This window comes from Mastomys coucha, unplaced genomic scaffold, assembly GCF_008632895.1.
Source record: "Mastomys coucha isolate ucsf_1 unplaced genomic scaffold, UCSF_Mcou_1 pScaffold22, whole genome shotgun sequence".
Classification (NCBI taxonomy): Eukaryota; Metazoa; Chordata; class Mammalia; order Rodentia; family Muridae; genus Mastomys; species Mastomys coucha.
In genome coordinates, this window is record NW_022196905.1 from 46,828,529 (window position 1) to 46,846,673 (window position 18,145).

The following is an 18,145-nucleotide window of genomic DNA, read 5'->3' on the forward strand; positions in this document are numbered from 1 at the left end:
GGATTTGAAACTGGCCATGACACTTCTGCCTTGGGGTCAGCATTTGGAAGCAAGTCCAAGAGAGACATGCCAAGGATGTTGATGGCTGTTGACTAATTCTACAGAATGAGCAGCCGGCCTCTGACTTGTCCCCAGGAGCCCAATGATCTAGGCCATTTTTGCTGGCCTGTGCGTCGAAGAACAAGTCCCCGGAGCCCCCAGGGAAGTGAGGCAGTTGAAGACTTTAGGAGACTCTCCCTGATGCCATGGAACAGGTCTGCATATAAGGCTGGCTTTTCAATTCAAGGTCTCGCTCCTGGTGCTGCGTAAATGATCCAAATGAGTTTCCTCTTTGGGACATTACTATTCCTGTGTGTCTGCCCCCTCAACTGGCAACAACTCTATTTCTGTATGATTCAGCGAGCGTTAAGCGCAGCAGCTGGAGACTAGGACAGTGTACTCTTTTAATTTTCTATACCTGCATATATATGGCAAGGTGGCACATGTGTGTGGGTATGCATGTACATGTGCACATGCACACAGAGGCCAGGGGGCAACCTTTGGTTTGTGGCACCTCCAGAAACATCATTTAGCCTTTGAGATGTGGTTCCTCATTGTCTTGGAGGTAGCCCGGCTAGCTATCAGTGATGCTAGTCTGGCTGGCCAGCAAGCCCCAGTCTCCACCGCCCCAGCACTGGGATTCTGGGCAAGTGACAGTATATCCAGTCTTTTTGTATGGGTTCTTGGCAGGGAAGTCAGGTTTGCAAATACTTTACCAATTGAGCCATCTCCTTAGCCCAAGTCCATCTAATTTTTAAATTAGATTTTTGTTTAGGGTGGGGGATCCCGTGTGTCCCACATGACTCAAGTGAAAATCAAAGGGCAGTTTGAGAAGGCAGTTCTCTTCCTCCACCATGTGGATCCTGGGGATTGAATTTAGGCTGTCAGGCTTGGTAGTAGGTGCCTTTACTTACCTAGCCACCTCTACAGCCTGATAATCTGCTTTTGAATAGAGCTGCAGGGATGTTGACCATCTGCCACCCACTCCAACCACGATGTGACCACTATGGGAACCTGTCAGCCTGGAGCATGGCTTAGGTGCCTCTATGGATTCCTCCTTTCCTAGCCTGGAACTGGAAGTTCCACTCGGGGGAGGGAGCAAGATTAAGATACTGAACTAGTTCTTGCTGATGAAAAACACCCCGAAGGAATGTATCTTCCAGAAGGAACATATGTGGTGAGCTGTCGTGTCACCATATCAAACATGGAGATCTAAAGCACAGAAAAATTTACAAGTGCTAAATCTATGCTGGGACCCTAGGAGACAAGACAAGCCTAAGCTCCGTCCACACCCTGGGTGAGAGAGGAGAGCCCAGGCCATGTGAGCCTCGTGAAAGCAGTCTGAGATTCATTCCTTCTGCTGAATCTACTGGTACCTCCCTGAGCTAATCTGAGGCTTTAAGAATAAAACAGGGCCCCAGACAGCAAAGTCACTGTTCAGACATTAGTAGTCCAAGACAAAAGCACACTGATGTGTACAATAATTTCTAGTGATTAATTTATATTTTCCAATGCATTTTCTTTTCTTTTCTTTTAGACATGCCTTCTAGGTAGAAAGAATGCCAGGCAAGGTTCATTTGTATTCTTAAATAGGATCGATCAGGTATGGTGGGAGCTTCCACCAGTTTCCTTTCGTGGCGGTTGCTGGTGCTTTGGGGGATTGGGTAGGGGTGAGGATCGAGGAGGAATGTACTCTGATTCCCATCTGTCTTTGAAAGCCTTGAGGTACACCTGATCCTGCTGGTATCTGGGCTGAGCAGTACGTGGGATATGTTTCTATTTTAGTTCTCCCCCCACCCCGCCTGCCCCCCCAAGCAAAGCTAAGCATGTCAATGCAAATGCAGAGCTTAAAATGCCCTCCAGAGCTCCATACTTACATGTCTCTCGCTTCTCACCCCCAACCTGGACTGTTGCAGCATATGAGGATATTATGTCTTGGACCTCAGCACACCGCTCATAATAGAACTTGATTTGTTCAGCCAGTTCTTTCTCAAGGAAGGGATTAAGAACCTGCAGGAGGGTAAGAAATTTCATGAACATCAATCGTCATCAAGCGTCCTCTGGCTAGTTAGTACCTGTGGGGGTGTGTTCAGCTGTCTGAAGTCTCTCATTGACATCGCCAGCTACCATCCCTCCTGGATTTGCAAACCAGTGCCATTAGGATCAATTCAAGGTATGCTAGTCCAGCTTCTCGTGGACTCATCTCTCATCTCTCTCTTCCACATCAGTGGAGACCTGCCCCCCTCCACGTGTAGTCCCTAGAAAACTGCATTCATCTCCATTTCCAAATGCTAATTCTACCTGAGCTGTGCCTGCCACCTGAGGCCCTCCTTCTGTTTTCTTCTGCTTTGCAGCGGCCTCAGTCTGCAGGAGTCAATGAAGGGCCGCTGCTCCAAACCACGATTCCCTACAGCCATGTACATGTGGCCAGATGTACCCGTGCACCTCAGTGAGCCCAAGCTCATGAGAATTAACTCATGTCATGTGACCTATTAAGTGAACTGGGCCAAACTCCCAAAGAGCAAGCTCCTTGGGACCAGGGGACTTAATCTTAACTCTGTGTCTTCAAATGCATGTCTGGACCCAACAGAGGCTCATGAAATGGGCTCACTGGATTATAACCAGCAGTGGCTTCTTCTTTTTTTTTTTTTTTTTATACAGAAGGATCCAAAACTTTAGGGCACATTAGAGGAGGAGGAGAAGGAATTCTTAGTAAAATTATTTTTAGTTTCATGTATGAATACATATATGTATGTGTGTGTTGTTCATTCTATTAATTAGAGTATCTTCAAAACACCCTTTAAAGCTGGGTCTGTTGACATCCATCTGCAATCATATCTAGTCAGTAGCCTCAGGCAAGAAGAGCAAAAGTTCAAAGCATGCCTGAACTCCAAAGTGACAGTCTGGACAACTTAGTGAAAACCTGTCTCAAAAAAGAAAATAAAAAAAATGTTTTAAAAATGTTTTTAAGGAAGGAAAGAGTCTAAAGCCGAAAGAAAGCTCAGTGGTATTCGAGCCCCAGTACCAAAAAATATTTCTATTTTGTTTTTGTGAGACAGGGTCTCCTGTGTCCCAGGCTGGCATCCAACTTGATCTTAATTAAGCTCTTCATCTTTTTGCCCTGACCTGCTGAAATGTTTGAAGCTCAGCCTAACCCATCTTTCTTGCTTCTCCTCTTCACCAGGGTCTGGCACTCTGAAGCATTTACTGCACAAGTGAATCCGTGATTTTTCTTTTCCTAGCTATCTCAAAGGGAGGGAGGGAGTCGGGCTTCCTATTTGTTCTTGTGTCTTCGCCTGGACTTCACGGGGTCGAGGGAAAGAGAGGACAATTTCCCCTCAGGCATCTGGTAGGGTCCTCAGTCTCCTTAGCAGGGGTGAGAAGGCACTGTTCTGAGGCTATGTGGTCAGGAGCTATGAGTCTTCTACTTGAATGGAAATGGCTGGAGTAGTCTTCCGTGGGCATGTTAGGATGTGTATCCTTGGTAGAGTAACTTCCCCTGGGGTCCAAAGCCCTCCTCAGTATGGCTCTCTGTGATCCACACATCCCAGCCTGAGCTGAGGCAGGGCTTCTTCGAGGATGAGTGAAAGATTGGCTGGCACAGGGCTTTAATTTGCTGGAGTATTGCTTCTTCTGATACTTTAAATAATAGCGTAGAAAAGAAGCTTTACCAAATAACTAAGATTCTCTCCTTTCATTAGCTTAATCACTGGATAGGCAACAGCCTGATAAAAATCTACTCTATAATTAAGCTAGTAGTTATTAAAACAGAGGAAGTAAATGGTTCCCATTTTATGAGTACTAAATGAACCGCACGGTAACAGAAATCTATTATTGGGCTGGCTCAGGGGAAGCCTCAATATTAATTATGTTTGGTGGCTGAGCCCACGCATGGTTCAGTCCGCTTGGGTAAATCTTTTGTTTACACTGTGTTTGCTGCTCCCAGCGGCCCACTGTCACACACACTCCTGGCAAACTTCTTGATCCCCAAGGCTCACCTGTGCAGGGTGTAGGCTGCGGAGGCGATAATATTTCACCGGTCCAAAAAACCCTTCAATGCCGGCCACGTACCTGCTCCCTCCAATAATGAAGTAGCCAGCTGTGTCGTTATAATAGAAATCTTCATGAAAGCTAGAGAGGAGCACAAAAGATTGAGGCAGCCCTAAGGACTAGGACCCGGTTATCTTAAAAGAGACTCTGTCACGGATGTCCCCAAACCCCTTGACTGAAATCAAGTTGCCACAGGCCTCTCAGTATGGTTTTCAGCAGATGAACCCACTGGGTCAGGTGGACCTGGGCTGGATCCTGACTCTGCTAGACAGCAGCGGTGTGAACTTATTCCAACCATCCAAGCCCTAAAGACTGTTTATTGTCCTTTGTAAAATAATAGTTCCCCACTTAGTGACCTGTTAGGATTTTGATGTACTATGGTCCCAGGTACACACCTAATATCTACTACTGTGTGTGATACTGTTTAGAACTGGGAGAAATATTGGGAATTATTTTCCTTTAATATTTTGCCCTAAAAGGCAAAAATTTTATTGAGTAAACAGAAAGCAGATTAAGGAGAAATTTAAAATTTGATAAGGATAAGAAGTTAAATTCATTGAGGAGGAGACATCCCCGGCAAGGCCAAAGGTCATGGCCAGATACAAGAGGGCAGCAACAGGCAATGTGCCTGCCACATGATCATTTTGCTGGGAAGGGCTGGAAGCATTGGGAAAGAGACAGGGACAAACAGGTGGTGGGTGGTGTATATAAGGGCACAAAATGCTTCTCGAATCGTTCTTTATATTTAAGATCGGAAAACCCCAGCAGTCTACCCATGAAGGCTGGCCAGCCAGTAAGCCTCTGGCGCAACTTTATTTACTATGTAAATTGAAAAGGAGGCAAACCTGGAGGAAAAGAAACAGTGCTGCTAAGTTTAAAAATGAAGATGTGGGGGCTAGGGAGGTAGCTCAGTTGGTATGTACCCCCGGGTTTGCACCCCAGCATCACATAAACTAGGTATAGTCTATAATCCTAGCACTTAGGAAGAAGAGGAAGGAGGGTGAGAAACCCAAGATCATCCTCAGCTACTGTGAGTTCAAGGCCACTGTAAGCACATGAAACTGTGTGTGTGTGTGTGTGTGTGTGTGTGTGTGTGTGTGAGAGAGAGAGAGAGAGAAAGAGAGAGAGAGAGAGACAGAGACAGAGACAGAGAGAGAGACAGAGATACAGAGAGAGAGATGGGGGAGGGAGGGAGGGAGAGGGAGAAAGAGGATATATAGAGAAAATATAGAGAAAAAATAGTTTCTATTTGTGTAGAAACAGTAAGCAGATATTTTTGTATTTGCACAAACTCTGAAATATATTCAATAAACTAATGAAGCTATTTCCCCCTAGGGCATTAGGTAGAGGCTGGAATACATCCGGAGAGCTGGAGGCAAGGCTTGCCTGTATCTTTTTTTTTTTTTTCCACTCTTTTCTCTTCCTTAGTGTTGACTTGATAAACCATGTGCACTCATTACCTATTTAGAAACCAAACTAGGACTAGGTGACCATGTGACCAGAGCATATGTGAACAGCAGGGTAGGTAAGACTTGAGACAAGTCAAGTGGGAAGCCAGGCAAAGAGGAGAGAGCCATGGGCAGAGAGGGCAGATGGAAAGCCAAGAAGAGAGAACAAAATGACAGGCAGGCTGCCAGAAGCCAGGAGGCCAAGGAAGCTAGAAGCCAGGGGGACAGCAAGCTCCTGACAGGTGGCTCAGGGAAGCCAGGCAGCCCGGGGTTATCCCAGGACAGAGATGGACTTACTGCCTCTGAGCAAGATCCTGTTCTCTAGCAGGTACTCAGAGAGGAGGCTGGACAGGGTGGGAATTGGGTGCGCGCGCACACACACGCACGCTCGTGTGTGTGTGTGTGTGTGTGTGTGTGTGTGTGTGTGTGTGTGTGTGTGTACCATTGTCATAAGAAATGAATTCCCTTAGGCACATGCAACGTTGATGGAAGAGGAGGCCTTCCTTCCACTCTGTGTATTTATCTTTTCAGAGTCTCAGCCTCCATGGACTAAGGTAGATGAAGCCCTCTCTCTCTCTCTCTCTCTCTCTCACTTCCTCTCTGTCTCTCTATCTCTCTGTGTTTTATTTTTTCTCCCCCTCCCTCCCCCTCCCTCTCTCCTTTTTATTAAGAGAGACCACAAAGTTAGTAACTCTGATTGCAGAACGGACCCTGTTTTTCAGGACCTTGGAAAGACTGGAATGTTCTAACTCTCATAAGAGTGCTTGGGCTGAGTGGATGAGAAGCTTTATTCTGAATCAGTTTGCTTGAGGTGCCCCAGCTCTCTGCAACTCTATTGGAGCTCCTAGTACAGGCTGTCTGGAGCCCTCCCCTCCCCCCTTTTAAACATGAAAATAACACTGTCTAATTATAGTGTTGTTGTGAAGGTTGACTAGACTACTGGTTGAATGGCCAAAAAGCTTCAAAATGTTGCCAATTTCAGAGGGCTTGGGATATTCCAGTGTGTGCATAGACACAACTGGTTGAACATCCGGAATCAGGAAACTTAGACATCCCCAATTCTCTGAAATCAGAAATGTCTTGAACATCTAAAACACTCTAAAATCTGATGTGGCACTCAGACATTGCCAGACTTTGAGCAGTTAGGTTTTAGATTTGTGGATCTTCAGAGGTTAACACAAAATATTTAGGACAGTGTCAGGCACATGGTTGGCTACAGGTGTGAATACTCATCTCACTGCGGGACATCGGTGCCACCCTCTGAGGCACACACTCTCTAAGATGCGTTCATTTCTCAGAAAAACACTGCTAACTCTATGCTCATTGTAATCCTGGCATGGACCTCAATATGTAATCTATTAAAATAGAACTGGGGGCAAAAGACCAGTTCCTTCCATTATAGAGCATGTTAAACTGGGTCTGTAAACCCAGCTACTCAGGAAAAGGAGTCAGAGGGCTAACTCAAGGCTGTCCTAGACAACACTGCGAGACTCAAAATAAAACAACAAAGGCTCAGTGGTAGAGTGTGGGCCTAGCATGCAAGACCCTATATATGCAATCTCTAGTAACACACACACACACACACATACACACACACATACACACACACACAAAACCAAAAACACACACTTATATGCAAATTCATTACTACTTTGAGCAGATTCAATAAAGGAAAGTTACATTAGTGGTGAAATTATAATAAATAATTATAAAAGACTGAAGAAATCTACAAGAGCTTGGGGCTCAAACTGTTTTACAAGTGTCTTCTTTTTCCTCCCATTTGAGAAGGGAGAAAACAAATTGTGTGTGTTTTCTGCGAAAAAGCCGATAGCAAACTCCAGTTTTCAGAACAAAGGGAAGGCCCTGTCTAGAAAGTTTGATGCAAACTTATACAGAAGCCCCCAATCATAGTCCTTAATCACTCAGGGGGTGTGGTCCCAACCCCCCTGTGGATGACTAGAACTTTGTATTGCTCCAAACTCTACCTATGCTGGCTTCCTGCCCCTGTAATCTCCACACCTATGATAAGCCTTAATTAGTAAACTCCACACAGTAAAGGACAAAGAAGAGCAATTAGGGCCTGTATGCTATGATGTGCATATGCAAATGTGGGCTCCCCTCAAAGCATCTTTCAGTGTTGTGCTCTTCCTTTCTGTGTGAGTGAGATGATACTTTGGAGAAGCATCTAACAGCTCCTCTGGGAGTCTCATTTTCCAGCATCACTACTCTCGTGCTTTGGGAAATGTTTAAATGGAGAGAGGATAACATGAACACTGGTGTCTTGACAGGATAACGGAAGACCCAGCTACGTAGTGGTCAGGTAACACCCAGTGCTTGGATGCACAACCAAGGACAATGGACAGGACAAAAGATTCCATCCTGCTATACTCAGAACAGCATGCACTTTTAAATGTACATAATGTTTACTTTCGCAATTTTCCATTTAATAGTTTTGGGCCTCTGCTGATTGTGCATCAGAAAAGCCGTAGAAAGTGAACTCCTGGATAATGGGGAACTACTGTTTGTATTTTTTTTTAAGCTTAAGAACCATTTTATTACAGTTTAAAAGAAACAAAGCGAGTCAAGCAACCTGAAAATCCTGGCAGATTCCAGAGAAATGTGGAGAAGAGAAAGCCATGCCTTTTGGGACTAGGCATGAAGCTTAGAAATGGAGGCTTGACCAAGCAGCCCCATGGCAGAAGCCGAAGAGGGGGAATACAAATAAAGCAAGAGAACCCAGAACATCAACAGAAGAAAAAAGCTCTGACATTTGCAAGTATTCAACAGAAGGGGGAAAGAAACTAACTTAGGACTCCAGGAAATGAGCAGACCAGAAGGTGGAGGCCCCACAGGTGACTACAGCCAGGACAGAGTTTCCACGAAGGAAAATGCATTGTTTCATTAAAGAAATAATTGTTCCTCCCATCTCTTTAGCATAGTTTTAGGTGAATCAGCCTTCCTGAGGTGTGGTCCCTTGGCCAAATAATTGACAGGCCTAGCTGGAGGCCTAACACTCCTTTTTTCTTTCAATCCCTTTGGTAGATTCTCTGGGGAGTGAGCAGAAAAACGGGCAGGGTAGTGCTGCTTAAGCCCCACTCAGTCGTCCTCCAGCAGGTTGATCTTGGTGGCGTCAAAACAGTTGGACTCCATGATGGGGAGACCATTGGCTTCTCTGTGTTCCACCAGCATCCTAGCTTCCTGGCGGGCCCACTCTCGACCATCTTAAAGTCGGGCATGTAAGCCACAAAGGTAGTGCCAAGTACCAGGGCAATGGAAAAACCAAAGAAGAAGACGGAGTGCATATTCCAGACATCCACCTCGGGGTCGTCATCGTACCCATGAAACTCTGGGTTCTTCGAGTACACGTTTTCATCCTCTGGGTCTGGATCCTCCATCCACTGCACGGTCAGTTCTTCCTGCTCCTTTCTGGCCGCAGCAGACAGACCAGGCGATCACAGCCCTGGAGGAGCTGGATTTCCATCGAAGTGGGGCAGCCTGGAGCCCTCGAAGTGCGGAAAGGCTGCGAGCGCACACACTTATACGCCAGGCCACCATAATGGCTGCAGAGGTGGGTGTCTACTGTGTGTATTTTTAGTTAGCATATGATGCTTAAAGTAAGGGTCCTTGCCTTTCCTGGTTCTTCTTCCCCCACCTAATAACAAATTACTTGGTCTCTATGTCACTGCCCAGTAATTTTTAAACTGTCATCATTATCAACCATCAATAGATACATCTATCTTAGTCTCCATCTACATCTCTACAGTATGTTTCTATATTTTTCTCCTTTGAAATTCTCAGCATTTGTACAACATTGTACGAGAACCCTTGTGCTATGCACAGTTTGATGGTCATCAATCTCCTTGACATGAAAAAGCTGAGCTAGACTCTTCCAGAGCTCGGACTAGTCTCTTTGGAAAACCTCAGACACACTGGCAAACTGTCTTTCCTCTTATCTGGACATAAAAGGGCCCTGGTTTATTACTAAGAGCACCGGAGCCCGGAAGATTGACCGACGTTGTTAGATAGGCCATGCTCAGAATTAGGAGATAGCCAGACTTGCAGTTTCCTGGAGAAGAGACTTGAGGACTCTTCACCTCTGGTCTAGTTTTTGTCTGGGGTCAATTCCTCAGGACCTAATCTAAGTTCTGAGTGTCTCAAGTCACTTTATCTGTTTCTTCCTAGCATTTCTGAGAGCCTGTAACTTTAAATTTATTTGTGAATTTATTGTTCTACTGAACAATTCTCCTTTATCGGATTCTCCCCCCCCCCATTTCCTGGAAGTAGAGACTGCATTTCCTCTTTTTAATCTTCTCCCACCCCTAGAATCAAACCCTGTGTTGGGAATGTGAAATATGCTCAATAAATATGAGATAGACAGATAGATGGATTCGTGAACAGATGGATGTAACCTGAAGGTATTCCTGTCACCAAAAGTCACTCATAGGCACTTACTTTGCCAGCACAAGTTGCTGAACACTTAATTTCTGTTCCTGTGACACTGCCCACACCTTCATAGGATAAACCCAATAAGACATTTACATTTCAAAAATGGACAAGAGAGCTAGCAAGGCATTCTTACAATGTTCCCAACCCAACCTGGAAGCCTTCACCATGATGCTGGTCATTTACCTGGCTTGCATCACTGTAAAAGTAGAGCTCTTGTTTAGATTCCAGATTGGCAATGAAGAGTACTAAGGGCTGGGGCTAGCATGACTAAGTGTGACTCCTTGGATACTCTACCTGAAATATTGAACTGGTACAAACCTCCTGATCAGTCTTGGTCCATATTCATATCAGTCCTGTCTTTATAGAAGTCTGGTACCCTGTTCATAGATTTTTTTTTGTTTGCATTCATTTTTTAAAAAAAAATATGAATCAAAATGTCTTTTTCTTATCACTCTTGAGTTGAGTTGCCTCCCTACCCCACCATCACCAGTAAGGGCCACCAATGCATAGGATCAGCTTTATCCAAAAGAGACATTGCATAGAAGCAGCCACACAGGGACATCACACCAGGACCTAGAGAAATGTCCTGGCCACCTCTCCTAACACCTGGAGCGTGGTCTTGCTAACACCACAGATGCTGGAGAATGGAGAAGATGAAGTTCTGTTGCTACAGCCCCTCTTGGTTTTGGTACTAGGTTCTGGCCAACATTGAGCTGCTGTCACTCCTATGATGTGGTTCTTGGAATGTCACTCCTCACTCTCTCACACTGTGACCTCTCTACATTCACGTGTATTGGCCTCTGGAATTTGGGGTTTTGTAGAAAAGAAAGCCATCATGTGAGAAATGAAAAGGCACCTTTGAAATCCATTCACTTGTTAAAAATGCCCGCCCTGGGGCTGGAGTGGGTTGGGCGAGGGCGGGGGTGGGAGGGGGATTACTACCTTTAACTTACATCTTGAGATAACCCTTGAGGTAATCTAGGGCTCACTGAATAGAACAGATTTCCAAGGAGCCTCAGATCCTGCCGGGTTTCTCTGTCCCTTGATTTAGTCACAGCAGCAACTTCCATAAAGAAAACCTGCCTGTGTTGGATGCGTCCGATTTTAGCACACTTTAAGGCTTCCACCTCATCCCTAGACTCGTTCTCTATACTTCCATACAGCTATGGACTCACTCTTGACCTGGTGGCAGCTTAGACAATACATCCTTAGCCTTTCTAGAAAAGCCTAATCCTTTAATAAACACACACACACACACACACACACACACACACACACACACACGCACACGCACACGCACACGCACGCGCACACACACACAAAGCAAAAACAAAAACAAACAAAAACTCCTGGAGCCTACTAGAAACCAATGAGATTTACATGTAACCAAGAATGGTTTAAGAAGTGTGTGGTTTCTCTCCCCACCTCACTCATCCTCTGCACTGGTTCCCTCAGTAGCCATTTTCTAGGTATCCAGCTCTGATGGGGTTTCCCAACTACTTAACAAAGGCTATCTGCTTGTCGCTATAAAACCCACTGTTACGTGTGGATCTAGGAGCAAATTAGAAATCAACAAAGCACAAGGCAAGGGTCCCAGGTCTCAGCTTCTGCCAGTGCCATGGAGACCGTTGCAGAGGGATGAAAAGCTGTGCCAGTATCAATAGCTGCACACATTTCAAGTCTAGATTATGAACATAAATATGGAGACTGTCTCCTTTTATGCTCTACACGACACCAAAGTTTCTAGCCGTTCTCAATGAGCAACATTAATACTTAGATTTATTTTCCTTAGAATCCTTCATAGAAGATAATTCTCAAAGAAAATAAATTATGAAGTGCCACAAAGGAAGAATTTATGGTGAGATTCAGAAAAAGGATTGACTACTTTCCCTTGTTAAGTACCAAATATATACACACATATATACATACATATGTGTGTGTGGGGGGGTGTATCTGCAGGAAGAATGGGTGCCTGTTAAAAGATAAAAATTCAAAGCCTAGCTTGGACCCAGAGATTCTTCAGTGCGTTCCAGCACTGGCCACCAAGCCTGATAACTAGAACCAACTCCTGCAGGTTGACCTCTGACCTCCACATGCATATGGTGCTGACCTCCATGTGTACACCATAACATCTGTACACATGCATGTGCAGTGCACACACACATGAGGGAGTAGGTGAGAAATAAGATGTAAAACCAAGAACAAAATAACAACAGCAGCTGAGTCTGGCTTGGGAAAGCTGAATGAGGTATGTAGAATAATCTTAGGGTTGAAAGCTACAGCATGAAGCTTAGCCCTACAACAGACTACTTGTGGATGAAAATAACACTTACCTAATAGTCTGATTATGGTAGCTTTTCAAGTTCCATCCGATGCTGGCAGTGACCACTATCTACATTGGGAGAGAAATATACAGGTCAGGTAAGGCCGCACACCCAGTGCTATAAATATATACGATCCTTGGTATAATTTACTCATGAAATGTGCTTGTCCTTCTCCTGATTAATTTCTACAAAAATAAAATTAACAGTTTACTAGCCCTGTGTATATTTTAAGACTTAATAAATTTAGCTCTCCCCAAACGACTGGATGCTGTGTCTAAAAATATCTACAATGCAATTTCTGCCAGTGGGTTTTATGCTTCCAGACTTCAAGCCAGAAGTTGACTGGATGTGTCTGTCTATGCTTCCAAACTTCTTGTAAAGAAGACAAGGAAGTACACCTTACAGTACAAGTAGGCTTAGAAGCTTGACTGATTTTACCAGAGCCATAGTGAAGTGGGGAGAGCCAGAGTGGAGAGAACTCGTTGATCCTGCCTCCCTTCCCGTAAGGAGTGAGAGTCATTCCCCTCATTTCTGTGAGGACAATGTTTTGCTCATGGTGTTATGTGTTATCACAAGTCATTTCTTCTTAGATCTAAGACTACTGTGTGAATCCCTGAGACTAATGGAGACACTTTTTCTCAGACACTTCCACAGGAAGTGCTTAGCAAACGTGTCCTGACCTTTCTAGAGTCTCAAAGACTTAGAGATCACCCTATGCCTACGGAAGGGCAAACGAAATCACTAGAATCCAACCCTACCAGTCACAGGGCATGTGAGGAAAGAAAAGAACCCAACCAGTTGTCTCTCTTAGCAACCACTTTAAGTGACTGATCCACTTGATCAGGGCAGTGAGTGTGGCAATCCCACCAGAGGTTTAAACCTGTGTACATGAAGGGGTCCAGAGTAAGCCGCAAGAAAGACAAGAAGTCTGGAAGTATCTGAAACCCACTGGCAAAAAGAGCACACACACACACACACACATACATACACAGCACACACACACACATACACACCACACACACACATACACATGCACACGCACACGCACATCCACACACACATCCACACCACATACACACACACACATATGTACACACACGCACATACACACACACACGCACATGCATACACACACACTACTCACACATACCACACCACACACACACACACACACACACATACACATGCACATACACACACACGCACATGCATACACACACACACTACTCACACACACAACACCACACACACACATATACACATGCACACGCACACGCACATACACACACACGCACATGCATACACACACACACTACTCACACACACAACACCATACACACACACATATACACATGCACACGCACACACACAGCACACACACACATACCACACCCGCACGCACACGCGCACACACACACACACACACACACACACATGCACACACACATGCATACACACACACACACACACACACATGCTCTCGAATGCTGTGCTCAAGCACACACATACACAGAGCCCTGGGATTTCCCACTTTGCCGCCCTTCTTACTTTTCTGTGGCTTTGTCACACCACACATTACACCACACAGCTCTTCTCTCTACCTAAGGGACTATGTCCTTTGGTTGTTCAACACTATGGTTCCCTACTGCCCTGCAAGCGAAAGTCCAAAATTGAAGTTTCTGCACATTCTAGCCCCAAAGTCCTAACTCTTTTTTTCTATTAGTTTTCTATGCTCCTCAAGTTCATATATTGGAAATTTAATTCCTAAATGTGTATGTTTATGGTAGGTGGAGGTGAAGACTCTGGGATTCGTATTATATGAAACCAATGAGGATGAGTTTCTTTGATGGGATTAGCAACTACGTAAGAAGAGAAGACCACCAAGGCTGAAGACCTGAGTTTCATTCCACATGGTGGAAGGAAAGATTTGACTCCCATAGGTTGTCTTCTGACCTCCATATCATTACTGTGGCATAAGAATTCCTGTACTCACATATACACATCATATATACACACTAAACTAGGTAAATGTATACATATAAAATAAAAATTAAGAAGAGGAGAAAGAGAATGATCGCAGCCAGAACATTCTCTCTGGCTACCGTCTAGTGATACCCATGCATGCTGCAATGCAGCAAGCTGGCATCCCACTAGATGCCATCAAGAGCTTTCGAAACTATGAGGAATTAACTTTTTTTTTTTTTTTTTGGGTCTCTGGATAGTCCGTAGCAACAGATTAACACCAGTCAACTTGGCTTATCTGTGAGTTTCCCAATCATAGCAGAAAGCCCTGCTCCTTTCTTCTCCATTTAAATTCTGCCCAAACATAAAAGCCTTGTACACGAGCACTTCCCTGAGCATCCCAGCATGGAACGCTGTCTTCCTTCTAGAAATCAATATGAATCATTCGGCAATTAAGCTTGCCTTATGACTTCTCTTCACGTGCTTAATGTTACTTCCATAAATAGTCCATAAGTAACTGGAGCCTGGTGCCTTCCATACAGCAGGTGCGGAATCGGGTCTATGAATCTGCTCTGATGATTTGCTGCCTGTCTTGGTGGCACAGCATGTGCCTCATATACACGGGCATGGGTGGGTGACGTGGACCTCAGTTATATTAATGAAGATTTTCTAAGGAAAAAGTAACATGCAAAAATCCCCAGCTAGCATCTCATGCAGTCCCCTTAGGAAGGTGGCAAGAGATGACCTGATTTTTTTTTTCTCTTTAGAACACAGAATGGTGGGAACCTTAAGCACCAAGGAGGACCACGTGTTATCCATGCATTATCTAACGCACGAGACAAACAAAAACGCCTCCTCCAGTTTTGTTCCAGAAAAATCACAAATCAATAAGAAAAGCTGATGAGAAAATAAAGTAACCAGAAAAAGCCAGCGTGCAGGCCTCGCATCGATGGAGAAATGGAATCGTCTTCAATTACAACAACAGATTTCCCACAATCCATAAAAACCTCTGTTATGGGGGGTTTGAGAGAGTTATGAGCAATGTTTTATGTACAGAATAGATAAAGACCCTCCCTCCCAACACAATCATCACTTACATGCATTGGTTATTACGAGTGTGTTTAGTGCCAAGCATAAGCAATTGTTTCAACTGCCAAAAGCAGTCAAATCACTTCTAAGCTGAACTAGCCAATACATTCCTTTTAACAAAAAGTTGTAGATTTAATAAGGCCATGTAAACATGGCCGATGTGATTTTGACACTTAAGTGCACAAAGCCTATCTCCCTAGGGGAGAGGGACTGAATAACTCAGATAATTGTGGCCACAGAGCTGGCTATATTATTTACTCATTCAGCACAGAGCGGGAAGAAGCACTTTAAAAGTTAATTAAATGGGATGAGAGTCTTATGATTTAAACTTCCATCTATAAAGTTCGATTTAGCAAGTGCGTAATTGTAAAGGGCGCATCGTTTGCCAAATTCCCTCCTAGGTTTTTGTGGCTCTTTGCCTTCGCAACAATGTTTTTTAGCTCAAAAGAGATGTCTTCAGGACTCCAGGCAGAGTAAACTTAGATACCTGGCCTCCATTGAAAGAGATATCCAGTCTGAACCATTCCTTCAAAGGGAGGGTGAATTTGGTTTTTACAGCCAGGTCTTCTCCTTTGACGAGATGCATTTGAATATGCAAACTGCCTGCAACGGAAAAAAAAGAAAAGTTCATGGAGTCTGGAGTGGAGAGGAACACTTCATGTGTATGAAGGGACAGGCCTTTCCTAATAACCCCCCTAAGAAGTTATGAGACTAAACTATATCCCCTTTTTTCCTTTAAACAGAAGCCAAGCCAAGCCAAGTGCAGTGTGGTGAACACTTGTAATCCCAGCAACAGAGGCTGAAGCAGGAGGATGGAGAATTCCAGTCCCAGGCTAGTCTGCCTTACACAGTGAGTTCCTCTCTTCCTACACAGACAGACTTTGTTAAATAAATAAATAAATAAATAAATAAATAAATAAATAAATAGCAGGGGAAAGCAAAACAAAGCAAAATAAGCAACATCCAAAAATGTACTTGTACATACATTTCTTTGTAAATATGGTAGGTATTCTGAGCCCTTAAGGGGAGGAAAAAAAAGACTTAATTTGAAACTCACTGTTGATTCTCTATGGTCTTGTCTGCATAAACAACACCCAGTTTCTAGTTTCAATTTCTATTTCCAAATGAAAACAAATATACCTTTGTCTAACAACCTGAATCCAAAATTCATCCCTATCTCTCCAATTTATTTTTTTTTCAACTTTGTACAGTTGTCATAATTCCAGGATCATTTTTAGTAAGATTATTTGACTGAGTCTACCCAAAATAAGCAGTGTGTGTGTGTGTGTGTGTGTGTGTGTGTGTGTGTGTGTGTGTGTTAATGGAAGGAACAAGTCTCTCTTTCCCCACTCCTGTTTTATTGGATTACACATTTAAGTGGCATAATTACAATCCCCATACAATCCCCACTGGCTGCTTGCAAAACAAAGCACATTTTAACCTCCTAGAGCCATGGCGCTTACAATATCTTCCTTATCCCGCACAGATGCTTCTGCCAGGAGGAAGAGTATAAGAAAACTACAGAATGATTCCCAGGCTCTGTTTATACTCACCGTCTTCCGTAAGAAACACAGAAGGCGTGCCGTACATCTCATTAGAATCAACAAAGTACAGAATTCCACAGAGGCTGGCCTCGCAATAATGGAGTAAATAAAGCCACAGTGAAATGGTGACCCTAAAGGAGTGAGGCAGAAGAAAATTCTGCAGATTGATATCATCCAAGAACAGGTAATTACAGTTAACAATGACCAAGTAAATTGCTTTCTTTCTAACGAAGGGGTAGATTTGCCTTAGTGTTCATCATGGGAGATCAGCTTGCAAAGCCTGAGATTTTTGAGACAAAAGAGGTAGTTATAGTAACTGCAAAGATAGGAGTTAAGCTCCTTTGTACAAAACCCACTGACATTCTACCTTGCACCGAAACGTTCAGGAGACTCACTGAGTTGCTCACGCGCCAGCAATCTGAATTCCTGATTGAGGCTGATAAAGCGAGACAGTGAATAAAAATATGGATTTTAATAAGAGATGATGTGATAAGGAGCTATTCTAATGTCTGTGATTAGAAGAGGGAAAAAAAACATAATTAGGGCTTTTTGAGAAATGTTGTTTCTTTCAAGGATAAAAGCCCCAACTGTAATACTCTGCAAATGGCCCCCGACATGACACGTGAACACAAACGTGCTGTCCTAACTCTCATGTTTGGTTGCTTCAGTAGCCCAATTCTAGCCAGCCTATATGATACAGTTCATTTAATTCCATTCCCACATGGGGCTATCTCAGTTGGGGGAAGGGGAAAAAAAAAAAGAAGACACTATGGCTCAGTGGGTAAAGTGCTTGCCTTACAAACATGACAACCTAACCCAGCAAGCCAAGAGTAGTGGTACTTGCTTGTAATCTCAGCTCTGGGGAGGCAGAGGCAGGAGAATCCCGGGTGGGGGTGGGGGCCGGTGGTGGGGGCTCACTGGCCAGCCTAGTCTAGTTGGCAAGTTCCAGGCAAGTGAGAAACCGTGCCTCAAAAACAAGTTGGACAACTCAACTTGGACAGCTTAAGGTTGACCTCTGGCCTCCAATGCATACCTACATGTATCTACCTGCTCGCAAACAAAGTGCACACAACACACACATACAAAAGGGAAAAACTGTACAACTGTGACTTAAGGAATGAGGATAAAATAACCAACTCAACTAGGACAGTTTTAGCCAAGATACAGGATACATCCCTCAGTCTCTGAGGAAATACTTGCTGAACACTAGTAGGCTGCACAGGCTGAGCTAGAGGCCGATAGT

The 18,145-nt window shown here is 44.2% G+C and overlaps 1 protein-coding gene and 1 pseudogene across 1 annotated transcript in view; both read right to left on the minus strand.

Annotated features, from left to right (window-relative positions):
- The window catches only part of Sel1l3 (SEL1L family member 3), a 110,245-nt gene that overhangs the window by 65,645 nt on the left and 26,455 nt on the right, over nt 1-18,145 (minus strand). The window contains 5 exon segments of the mRNA XM_031342288.1: nt 1,917-2,049; nt 4,038-4,170; nt 12,317-12,375; nt 15,846-15,961; nt 16,912-17,033. Coding sequence (XP_031198148.1) covers nt 1,917-2,049; nt 4,038-4,170; nt 12,317-12,375; nt 15,846-15,961; nt 16,912-17,033 — 563 coding nt within the window.
- On the minus strand, nt 8,512-9,248 carry LOC116070857 (annotated as a pseudogene).